The following is a 13181-nucleotide window of genomic DNA, read 5'->3' on the forward strand; positions in this document are numbered from 1 at the left end:
GTTATTCATTAGAAAGTCTTAGAGCTACAAACAAGAAGAAGATTAAATAGTTAAGCTAACGAACCAAACCCTAATAGGCTAAAGACAAAAGGGTCTATAAACATGTAAGCTAATAACATATGGACTAACAATTACAATAAAGAATGGTGAATGGTCTTAGAAAAACTTGAAAAACAACAAAACTCCTCTCAATTGTAGGTTGTATTAAAATGGTTGTTGCAAGTTGGCTGTTTAAAAAGAAAAGAGTCCCAATCGTGCAATATAATTATTATTTTTATGGGTTTTTTAAAGCGTTTGACTGTCCGGTTGAACCTGTTTTTTTGCAAACGACCTTGTTTTTACTGGTTCGACTCAATCTGAACCAACCCGTTACAAGTATTTTTGACTTTTTCATTATTATCAGATTCACTTAATTAGAAAACGATTTTATCTTTTATTCTAGTTTCGTCATTGTTTATGGTTACATTTTGAAAACGTCTAAGTGAGACGGCTTTATGTCTGCAACTATATTCTGTTTCTATGTGTTCTTTCGTATACATCTATTATTTATTTTTTGACCTTTTTATAAACAGGTGCCCTATTTGAAACCTTTATAAAAGTTTAGTTATCATATTTGCCTTACACAATTAAATGTCTTTAATGTTGACTTGTCATATGCTGCAAAAATAAATGAAAAAAATAAAAAATAAATAAACAGCATTAGTGTGCTTTACTCTTTCACTCTTTGATTCTAGAGCTAATCTAAAAGCGACAGAAGGTGCAGCACTTTCTGCAATAGACATGTGTAGGAACTAGGAGACTTGCTTTAAAAAAAAAAAAAAAAAAAAAAAAAAAAAAAAAAAAAAAAAAAGGATAACTCACAAATGTTGGAGCTAATCTCTAAAAGACATTTTGTGCTATTAAAGTTGTGTTTGGCACACCACAACTAGTTTATTTTTCGAATTTTTTTAAATTGTTATGTTTGCAAGCCAACAAACAGCTTAAAAACTAGTTTTTTTAAAAGGCTACTTATAATAGCTTTTCATGAGCTTTTTAAATTTTTTTTACAGATATATCCTTAACTAATTATAAAAATCCTATTTTTTAATGCCTTTTATATCTTCTAGCTATCATATAAGCTAACCCTTATCTTTTCAGCCAAACATAACCTAAATGTCTTTAATGACACGCACACATACATAGACACAACTATAACTCTTTGCAACTCTTCAACCCAACCATCAGAAATAACTACCTAATTGCCATTGTGTCCAAATAACTAACAAATATAATTACAGAAATAACTACCGTAACTGCCATTATTTCCTATCCAAATAACTAACAAATATAATTACCAAAACAACCCTAAGTCAAGCTTACATTTCAACATTTGAGAGTTTAACAAAAAGCAAAGACCAAAACCATCATCATTCATCAACATCAAACTAAGAAAATTCATAACATACATATAATAACACTGAGGCATATGGAAACCGACCAAGTAACATTCAAGCAACTAAAATCATCATAAGTTACAAATACCTCATATAAAAGACTCATAGAGTTCATAATTTACAATCACCACCAATATGACACAAATATTACACTGCCATTATGTAAAATCAAGACACAAAACATTTTATTCATGACATTAACCAAAATGTTGTTTTCACTATTGTGGGTTTGGAGGGCGACTATTAGCAGCAGAGACTCGCGAACCCCACTCCAGTAACTCTTTGCTTGTGTCATCTTTATGCACAAATATTTCTATGAAACAAAGTGAATCTTTATGTGCTCCTGTTGCTGTAGCAATTGCTTCCACCAACTCCTCCTCAGTTCGAACCTGTTACCACATTTTAAGTAATTCATTTTGTGTTAAGAGACAAAAAGTTATTATTTTAAACCTTATAAGGTGTAAGTAAACACAATAAAAATGGTTTCATTCTTTTTTTTTTATCTAACCTTGCTAGTCCAACATTTGCCTTCACCATTGTGGATGGCATTGACAAGTCCAGTGTAGTCCCAATTCTTGATGACATTATAAGGCCCATCATGGATTTCCACTTCGATTGTGTAACCCCCGTTGTTGATTAGGAATATAATTGTATTTTGTCCACATCGAATCATTGTTGAAATATCTTGTGCTGTTACCTGATTAAAAAAAAAGTTAACGATTAATTAAATATCATTTATTAAACATTGTACAAAATTATTTCCCATGTACGAAAATTAATAGAAATTGTTTAATGTTTAATAATCTGACCTGGAAACTACCATCGCCAATGCAAGCAATAACACGCTTGTCTTTGGCTGCTTGAGCATAACCGAGTGTCGCACCTACAGACCAACCAATCGATCCATATTGCATCTGGAATTCATAACTTTATAAAAATTAAAAGTATGTCAGTAAAAATAAAAAAAATAAATATCATATTTCATAATTATATTATAAAATTCGTTCATAATTTGCGAAATTTCTTACCCACAATTTTCGGGGAGACGTAGTTTTTGACAATTGAACCACGAGTCACCTGTCTCAGCAATAACAGCAGTTTCACCACTCAACATTTCCTGTCGATGAAATAAATGTAAACAACAAAGAAAAAACAAATAAACTTGTAACGTGATAAAAAAAGACAAAACAAATAATCATACTTGAATATGTTTGAAGAGGATATTAACCCTAAGAGGTTCATCTTTCTCGTACTTTAAAGGCACACCATTGGGCACAAAGATTCTCCGATAGTTCTCCAATGCTGTATTATTCTTTTTCACCTTTTTAGCTAAAGCGCTCAAGAAATCTGCCATGAACACCCACCCTAAAGAAGGACCATGTCCAATTGTCACACGATTAGGCTGAACAATGATGGATTTTTCTTTCTTTATCAACAACGAGTACCCAACTGAGCTATAATCATTGAAAATGGGTCCCACGAAAATGTACGCATCAGCTGATTCGACTATTTCACCGACAAAATTCGTGCTAACTGCGCCCCAATAAGTGCCGATGAAATTCGGGTGGTGTTCGGGTACAAGTCCTTTGGCTGATGGCATTATGGATATTGGATACCCTGAAGCTTCTGCGAATTCCATAAACGCTTTTTGAGCCTTTGAAACTCTCAATTTGGATCCGGCTATGATCACTGGTTTCACAGCTTTGTTTAAGAATTTAGCTGTTTCTTCTACTGCTGCTTCTAGCCCTAATGGATTGCTGGATCTGTAGAAGATGTGGTGTGTAAATTACTAACAAATAATAGCAATGAAAGTATGTTGCAATTAAGCATTGAAGATTTAAAGTATATCTGATGATGGATCATAAGGCTTACATTGGTGGAAGAAAAAAAGGCACGGGTTCTCTGGCAAATGTAGGATAAGGAATTGCAGGCAGATTGCAACTTATACTGATATAAACTGGTTTGCTTTCTTTCAAAGCAGTTGAAATTGCAGTGTCAATTTGTTCATGTGCATCTTCCAAATTATTCACCACTGCCTGTTGTTTCATTCATCATAAATCCATCAATATCATACATATAACAATCATTGTTACTCAATTTGAAAATCGATAAAATACAAAAGTCTTGGAAATTAAAATTACCTGAGCACAAGTGACAGTTTGAAAACACTGCATTTCCTGTGTAAAATCCGGCAACCCAATTGTATGATGAAGAATCCGATTTGTCCCATAATCATTCGAATTGGGTCCACCGACTATACAAATCACGGGCAGATTTTCACTGTAAGCACCGGCGATCGCGTTGAGCACACTCAGCCCACCGACGGTGAACGTCACGACGCAGGCGCCGACGCCCTTAGCTCGTGCGTATCCATCGGCTGCATAGCCGGCGTTTAGCTCGTTGCAGCAGCCGACGAGGTTGAGACCCGGCTCGGCGATCAAGTGGTCAAGTAAAGTCAAATTGAAGTCGCCGGGAACAGAGAACACGTCCTTCACACCAATCTGAACTAAACGGCGAGCCAGGTGCGCGCCAAGGGTTTCGCTTGGTAACGGCGTGGTGGTTATCGGCTCTGTCTTGGCGCCAACTTCATAATCAGCTTCCATGGGATTAAGTTGATGCTGATAGCAATTACCAAAATCTTAGAGATAATAAATGGGAAATTGTTTCTAAATTGGGATTAGTTTAACGTTTGGGGTTTGCGGATGTGTACTTATACGCATAATTTTAGTGGGATCCTATTCATAAACAAGGTGGTGGTTTTGAAATTTGGACACTATGGGCTGTGGCGGCCATGAAGAATAACTAGGGTAGTAAAACTCCGCTCTTTTCTGCGGTTATATAGTATAATAAGTAAAATATAATTTAATTATATATGACAATATATTTCTGATTTGTGAAGATATTTTCACAATGTTTAAAAATATAACAATATATGTAAAACCTGAAAATATCTTAGTGTAAACACAAAAAAAACAAAGATGTAAAATCGGAAAAAATCAAAAATTAAAATACGTATAAATGATAAACTCAGGGGACCAATTCTGTAATTTTGATTAATTTATTCTTCAATAAAACAAACGCTTTTAGGGAGGCGCATAATAGAAGCTTGTGCTAGAAAACCCTTACAATAAGGAGAATGTGGCGCATGATTGTGGCTTAGGATAGTAAATCCTCTTAATTAACAGTAACTTTTGGTCGACATATATATATATATAAACTAGATTATAATCCGCTTTTAATGCCGGAGATCGCATATAAAAAACATACAAATATCTACAGATATTGTATAATAACTATTAAAAGAAATTATGGTTATTGGTATTATTCAAATGGGTAAAAGATAAATTGAAATCGATAAATATATATAATCGTTAAAGGACCTCTTCTTCGAAAACATTTTTTTTTATTAGTTAAATGACATTCATCGTCACATATATATACCTTCAAAATCATAGATAATTATATTAGTGCAATTTGAGGAAAGATTAATGGATAAAACATTAGGGAAGACTTTTTTTTAGTTTTTTTCTTGAAGAAAATGAATCATCATTTGAATTCATCACTTTGTTTTAGTGTTAATATGTAGGCATAGTAGTAAGTTTCATTATTTTACATGAGGAAAGTAATAATTATAATAGAGCAACATTATCTAAGAAATAAATGTTTGAAATATTTTTGGAGGGAAAAAATCGGGATCATTAATAAATTTATATAAGGAAAATACAAATTTAGATTTGATGAAATTATGGATGAAATTACTGACGAATATTATTTTGGAGGAATTGTATTTTGTAAGGTATAATACTATGACAAAATTCGAAATATGTAAATTTTTTGTGTAAATTTATAAATTTTATTGTTGCTATATAAAGATAAATTTAAGTAGGTTGGTATGTTATATAAAAAAATTAATCACTTTGTTTTAGTGTTAATGTTGCGTATAAAATCAAAATATATGAGCTGTAATATATATATATATATATATATATATATATATATATATATATATATATATATATATATATATATATATATATATATATGGGAAAAGTGAGTATGAGCTGTAATACATGCAACCTTAGGTGTTTTAACAGCTTTTTTACCCACCGCATGAATTCCTTGTTTTCTTCCGGAGCCCCAATTTTTCATTAATTATCACGTGCATTGGATGAAAATGAATTCACCTACATTCACTTATTTTAGGCATCTATAAATTTTTATATTATTTTTCTCTTGATTTTCGGCTCCCATGAAATCCTACCAATATTACAAAATTCATCTCAATTTTACCCATAATTCTTTCTCAACTTCGATTTATAGTGTCCATAATTTTTTTATACAAGTAACCTACCTATTTCTCTATTCTATATTTCATGATCCTCAATTGCATCGTTTAATCCAAGCGACCAGGTATGAATTAATTTAATTTTCTTTGTTATTGTGGTTCCTTATCAATTTTACCCACCCTTCCTTCTCAACTTTGAATTCTATAATCACTAATATTTTTTTACTAGATTAACCTACATAGAGCGTTGTTTTATCATTCATCCTCATTAATTTTGTGGGTTATCAAAGTTACCAGGTACCAACATGCTGTTAAAAAAGCTATTAATTTTTTTTTCATATTGACTTACTCAGTTCTCTGTTTTAGGTTGAATTTGATTCAATAACATCGAACACCTATAAAAAGTTAAGATCATGGATTTTGAAAACCCAGTAGCTAATCAGTCGTTTGCAACACATACAATCGAAGATATAGATGCAAATGTTTCTTTGGAATCAACATTTGAATCTGAAAAAGTAAATGAGGATATTGTGAATCTTGCATGTGATGAAGATGAAGCTAAGGATCTAAGTATTATGGGGAAGGTTTTCAGTACACCTAAGGATGCATATACATTTTATAACCAATATGCCTTTCTACATGGATTTAATATTCGTGTTCATTGGAGCTTTAAAAATAAAACCACAATGAGCCTTATCGGAAGAGCTATGTGTGTAATAAACAAGGCTTTAAAAGTTTGAAGGGTAATAGTTTATGTGGAGTTGCTAAGAAACGTCGTAGAAATTTGAGGACCGGATGTAAAGCAATGCTCCGGATATCAAAAGGAAAAGATGGTGAATGGTTTGTCGATGTGTTTAACGACACACACAATCACAATTTGAGTACAACTCCTACCAAAGTAATGAAACATCGTTCTCATGGGAAAATACACCGCTCAATGGCATGCAAGTCTCTTATGGTGGAACTAGGTCAATCAGGGTTAAGGCCTTGTCAAATCAAAAAGGCTGTAAATACAATGAAAACTCCATATGATGCCGATGTTACCTCAAAGCAATGTGCCGATGTTTTATCAGAGCAATGAAAACAATATAAAGGTAAAGATTTCTATGGGTTGATCAAACATTTTCAAGATAAAGCATTAATAGACAGTAACCAGTAGTTTGCTGTGGATTTGTTTGATGACGGGTCTCCTAAAAATGTTTTTTGGGCTGATGGAAGATCACGAGAGGCATATACTAAATTTGGGGACGTCGTTGTGTTTGATGTCACATACATGACCAACAAATTTAAGATGCCATTTGCTCCATTTATTGGTGTGAATCATCATGGTCAGTCTATATTGTTTGGTGGTGCATTGCTAGAAAATGAAAAAGAAGAAACTTTTCGCTGGCTATTTGAGCATTTCTTAAACTGCATGTTTCACAAGTATCCGGTGGCAATGATAACAAACCAGGATAAAGCTATGGGTAATGCAATCAAGAAAGTGTTTCCAAACACCTGTCATTATTAAGAAGCATGAATTAGAACATCTTCGGCCACTTATAGCCCGTTATAATGATTTTAAAGAATCTTATAGACAGTGGGTAAAGAGTGATACAACCGAAGAATTTGAAACCAATTGGGAAGTTTTACGTGGTAAGTATAACATCGAAACTAACGGTTGGATAACCGATATGTATAACCAACGAATACACTGGGCCAAAGCTTTCTTGAAAGATGTTTTCTTTGCTGGTATGACTACGAGTGGAAGAAGCGAGAGCATTCATTCATTTTTTGATGGATTTGTTAATTCCAAGACCATGTTGAATGAATTTGTACTCCAATATGATAAAGCAGTTGACTCTCGAAGGGCCGCCGAAGAAGATGAAGACTTTAAGACCATGAACTCCAATCTGATCCTTTCTTCTGTTCATCCGATAGAAGCAAAAGCAGGCCAGTTTTATACGAGAAAATTTTTTGAGGTATTCAAAAAAGAATGGATAGAAGCTAATTGTAATTTAACTCATGAGACTTTAAGTAAAACCACAGAAGAAATCAAATATAGGGTTGGGCAAATGGATATTGATAAAAGACAATTGAGAATTGTTATATTTCATTTTATGGATCATGTGAATGTCACGTGTTCATGTGCTAAGTATGAAACATATGGAATATTATGTAAGCATAGCCTTTACGTGATGAAGAAAATACATGTTGAAAATCTTCCTGATCACTATATTTTACCAAGGTGGACACTTAGTGCTAGGTATAAGGTGAGTACTGACAGCATTGGACTCGAAGATGTGAATTGTGAAAATGGAGTTAGTGCCTTAACTTTATGGTGTGTTCGTTCAAATTGTGATAAAGCAATCGAACAAGCAAGTGACTCCCTTACAGAGATAGAAAAATTCAATAGTTTCGTGATAAAGTTTTTAGAAGATCAAAAGATTCGGAAAAAGCCTAAAGCATTTGAGAATGTGTCTCAAGATCGTTACATGGGAATTTCTCAAGTAGATATAATGCCTCAATTATCTGTATCTGTCCGGGATCCTATTGCTCCGACAAATACGAAAGGGCGTCCTAAAAATGCAACTAGAATTAAGTCTTCTTTAGAGAACGTGAAGAAAAAGAGAACATGTTCTTACTGCCAAGGACTAGGTCATTATGCCACTGGTTGTCCAAAAAGAAAGGTAATTGTAATATTTATTTGATTATTCATGATTTCATTGCGTCATACTTATATTAATTATTATCAGGTGGATGAATCTGTAGCAGAAAAACAGTGATGAAAATGTGTAATCAAGTGGATGGGTTCTTTTTGTTGACTTCATGTGTTGCTTGTTGATGTTGGGAGGATGTCGTGCATCTTGTGTTTGGTTTCTGCTCATTATAGATGCTTCAGTTTACATCATACATCATTATTTTTTTCCTTAGAGAGAGCTTACAAAATTTTTTGGTTAATTTATGCAACTTTAATATCTATATTAATCCATTGAAAGCTTTTAGAAACATGGAATATTAATGAATAAATGGAGCTGGGATTTCGTTTAATGGTTTTTATCTCTTGATGTAAATATAGATTAAATTATTAGAGTTAATGTATGTGATTGTTGCTTAGATGAGGTTTTTTTAACTTTATAAATGCTTACAAAAGTTACTTTCAAAGTCACCTTATGACATTTGAACGTATTTATTAGTAATTTTAATAATATTTAAAGAATAAATTTGCAGGGATATGTTGCTACAGTAATATCATACTTTAATAAATTGACAAAACTATGAAACTGGAATATTTGAATATATATCAAAATTCATACAAGTAAGAATGTTATAACAATTTACATAACAAATAATGTGGTCTTTGTTATCAGAACTAAATACAATATTCTGAGCTACCTTTCCCAAAAAATAAAATATTTTCAGTTTATAGATTTACAATTCAAACACCTAAGAAAATTAACAAGAGAATAAACATCTTAAAAATTGGTTTATACAATCCCCCAAACGAAAAGAACTCAACTTAGAAATGACAAACTAAAAGACAGAATTTAGCAAATGGTTTAAAGTTCTAAAAATCCACGCTAAAAAATAATAATCCACCAACTAAAAAATTCAAAGTAGCCAAAATTGGGTTGCTATGAGTTGGTACTCTGACGATCAGTTGCTAGCTTCAGTTGTTGGTCTTTCATGGTCTAATCTTTGTCCATTCTTCTTGTAGCTGGCCATTTGTCAAACATCCTAAACTCTTGCATAATCTTCCGTCCAGAAGCATCCTTAACTGTCATAGAAATTGGCAAAGTTTTAAATAGCATATACACACAGCTAACAGATTGAAATATACATTGCAAACTTTTAACCTTCATGTTTTTGTGGCTTATTTCTTTTAAGAGATGGATAAATTCAACTAAATGCACCTTACATAAATAATAAACTTTTATATTATGTATTTTTAGTGGCTTAATTCATTTAGACATTACATCAAACACCTATTGAGCATTCCGATAAGCAAGAACTATGAGACATATATTGTCACTTGACTTCTTCCAGTGTACAAGTCATTCAATCTAATACAACTTTTATATAATTTAAATAAAAATTTGACATGCTATTGCAAATTTTTGCAACTTATTCAAACCACAACTAAGTTAATCTACTATAATATATTACCCACTGGAACATGAAAAACAAAGTTCAAATCAAATGACAAGGAAATGGATTGGGGACCTACGTCTTATCTTTCAACATCCAAAATCCTAGAATCAGAACAAGGGAAGGAAGAAAGATACGATGAAAACGTTCACCTTCAGGGGGAACCGACTAAGCGGAAATATAAGTCAAATTGAAAATGAAGGAATCGAATATAGGATTTAATTTGCTTATATAAGATAGCAATTGGGGAGCAATTCGACGAAAATGGGAGAAGCTAAACATGTAATCATTTTGTCCCCAACCCATATGGTTCTTAAGGAAGAATAGGAGGATTAAGAGCCATATGATGATAGCAACAAGGATGAAATAGATAGAAAAGAGATAAACATTGATAATCAGTAATAAAAAAAATGATAATTAATGAAAAATTGGGGCTCTAAATAGAAAACAAGGAATTCATGCGGTGGGTTAATAATTTAAGAGTAAATTACACGAATGGTCCCTGTGGTTTAGGGTAATTTACGAGCTTGGTCCCTAATTTTTTTTAACTCGGACTGTCCCTAATGTTTGTTTTCGTTGCGCGTTTAGTCCCTGCGTCGTATACAAAGACTATTTTGCCCTTTACCATTTTGTTTTTTTAATAAATAAATTTTTATTAATTATAATTTTAAATATTAACATAAAAAGTCTCCATGGCCTTTTTTTCCCTAACCCTATCACAACCCCAAAATCCAATTCCTGCTTTCAGTGCTTGAGGTCAAGAACGACTCACGAAGGACAATATTTGGGCTGTTTTCGACTGAACCAAACCTCCCATCGGAGATGAAGATGACAGTTTCAACGATGGAGGTTTCACGCGAGACCTGCAACTCAGAACCAGAACCACTTCCAGTCTGTGAAAACCTCACCCTCTTTCCTCATTCCTCCTTCCGTCTTCTCTCTTCCATTCCTATTTCACGTTTGTCACCCCATCATTGGAGTTAAAACCACTACATTAATCAAATTTATCAATAAGCCTTGACATCATGTATGATATATATCATTAAGAATTGAACTGGGATATCACATTCAAACAATGAAACATAAATCAGATAAGAAATTTGAGATCAAAATTGAAACATAAATCATACATGGAGCAAGAATTGAAACTTGAAAATTCAATTTATGTTGATACACTTGACATCGGACTTACAAACTTGAAATCAAACACTCATGACATAGATTTATCCAGTGAGACTTGAAATCATATAAAGAAATTTATATAGAGCAAATGAAATAGAACTTAGTTGAGACCACGGGTGGTCAGATTGACAATGAAGGCTAACGAAAGTCGATTGATGATAGAGGCCAGTGGCGATTGCTTGATGATGGAGATTGGCGACGGAATAAATCATCGATTGTATGTGAGCCGGTCATACGGAACATCGGAAACGGAGGTGCGTCGTGTGTCATGTCTGACCGATAAAGAAAGAGACAGTGGAGACGATAGGGCAGGCAGCGGTCTGATTGGGTGCGTCGTCATCGTGAGTAATAGTGTTGCAAGATATCTAGGACACAAAGGGTAATTTTAAGGTCGGGGTTCTATCAGTGATGAAGATGTGAGCGGTGGGGAGGGGATGAATGAGATACTCGACGGGAAGATGGGGGAGGGAAGAGCTTCAAATTTACAGAGAAGAAGGTTGAATGTTAAGAACGGAGGAGACAATCGGCGATGATAAAGAAGAAACAGTCGACTAGGGGTTTGAGAGTGGAAAGTAAAGGAGTGGGTGGGACCCACATGGTTTTTTTCTTTTTACATTAAATAGTTTTTCTAAATAACAAGATAAATATAAAAAATCTGAAAATGAAATTTATAAGGGTACAAAGGTCATTTTATGTTTATTAGGGACTGACTACGTAATAAAATAGAATTTAAGGGACCGTCCGAGTTAAAAAGAAAAGTTAGGGACCAAACACGCAATTTACCTATAACCATAAGGACAATTCGTGTAATTTACTCATAATTTAAAGCAAAACGACAGCTTTATGAAGGTTCCACACCTAAGGTTACATGTATTACAGCCTCATACTCACTTTTCCATATATATATATATATATATATATATATATATATATATATATATATATATATATATATATATATATATATATATATGCATATTCGTAAGTTTTATTATTTCATATGAAAAAAGTAATAATTATAATGGAGCAACCTTATCTAGAAATAAATGCTTGAAATATTTTTGGAGGGAAAAAATCAAGATCATTAAAAAAAATTATGTATGGAAAATACAAATTTAAATTGGGTGCAGTTATGGATGAAATTAATAACGATTAAATTGGTAAGTTACGATTGAATCCGATCTTGGAACGTTTAAATTTGATAAACGAAACGTTTAACTTATCAAAATAATTTCTTTATGGATATAAGGAAAATACAATTTTAAATTTGATAAAGGAACGCGTAAGGAAACAATTAAATTGGTAGGTTACGATCGGAATCCGATTTTGGAAAGTTTGAATTTGATAAAAGAAACGCATAAGTTATCAAAATATAAAATTTTAAACGCGGGAGAACATATAAAAAAATACATATAAAGTTATAAAAAATCGACACAATAAGAAAATAAGATAAAGCAACATAAAAAAATCTATCCTAATAAATAAGAATCATTTTTTCACATGTCATTTTTTCATTCATTTTGCCACATGATAATTTTTGGTATTTTTAAATTAACTATTTTCTACTTGCCATTATTCTGTGTGAAAGAACCATTTTCTAAACTTTACAATATTATTCCAAACATGCTACATACATATTCATAAACATATTTTACATATATGGTCTTATTACAAAAGACTGGATACAAACCGCCTAACGAGGTTTTTACAAAGTTTTATATATTACATAATTTCCCAGGAATTTATACACTAAATACAAAAGTTATAATATTATCTATTCTACATCTTCTAACAGTACATAACTATACTGGATGCATATCACCTACAATAATTAAACACTGAGAGGGATAAGCGGTGACGCTTAGTGAGTTCAATAACAGTTACAATATAACGTTATGCCGTATATATATCAATATAATAGAAGCAAAGAGGGACAAAGAACAACAAAGGCATATGTGAATCATGTGACAAGCTTTCGATATCAACAAATGATCTTATTCAAAGATTTACAATCAATGAGATATAACAATTTCAACTTGATATACATCAATAAGACTTCAGCCCAAGTGGCATAGAAAATACAATTTCGAATTATCATTTGGCTAGCAATTTACAGGCTTTCAGCCCTGCCTAGCCTTTTGCCAATGCCAAAG

The 13181-nt window shown here is 32.5% G+C and overlaps 1 protein-coding gene and 1 pseudogene across 1 annotated transcript; one reads left to right on the forward strand and one right to left on the reverse strand.

Annotated features, from left to right (window-relative positions):
* Nucleotides 1-1464: 1464 nt before the first annotated feature.
* On the reverse strand, nt 1465-4207 carry LOC145106632 (pyruvate decarboxylase 1). Its single transcript, XM_079043588.1, has 7 exons — nt 3575-4207; nt 3306-3469; nt 2635-3196; nt 2462-2550; nt 2243-2360; nt 1942-2130; nt 1465-1822 (listed from the first exon to the last, which is right to left on the reverse strand). Exons 1-7 carry the CDS (start codon nt 4034-4036, stop codon nt 1652-1654), a joined length of 1755 nt encoding a protein of 584 aa, XP_078899714.1. The 5' UTR covers nt 4037-4207; the 3' UTR covers nt 1465-1651.
* A 2086-nt stretch (nt 4208-6293) lies between these two features.
* LOC145104817 (protein FAR1-RELATED SEQUENCE 5-like) lies at nt 6294-8483 on the forward strand (annotated as a pseudogene).
* Nucleotides 8484-13181: the final 4698 nt, after the last annotated feature.

The sequence above is a fragment of the Lactuca virosa genome, chromosome 4 (assembly GCF_052849685.1).
Source record: "Lactuca virosa cultivar CGN04683 chromosome 4, Lactuca_virosa_CGN04683_v6, whole genome shotgun sequence".
Classification (NCBI taxonomy): Eukaryota; Viridiplantae; Streptophyta; class Magnoliopsida; order Asterales; family Asteraceae; genus Lactuca; species Lactuca virosa.

Coding starts and splice junctions, on each gene's coding strand:
- LOC145106632 (XM_079043588.1), bottom strand. CDS start 4,036: ATGGAAGCTGATTATGAAGTTGGCGCCAAGACAGAGCCGATAACCACC. Junction 3,197..3,305: donor CCTTTTTTTCTTCCACCAAT/GTAAGCCTTATG, acceptor CATCTTCTACAG/ATCCAGCAATCCATTAGGGC. Junction 2,131..2,242: donor TTGGCGATGGTAGTTTCCAG/GTCAGATTATTA, acceptor TTTTTTAATCAG/GTAACAGCACAAGATATTTC.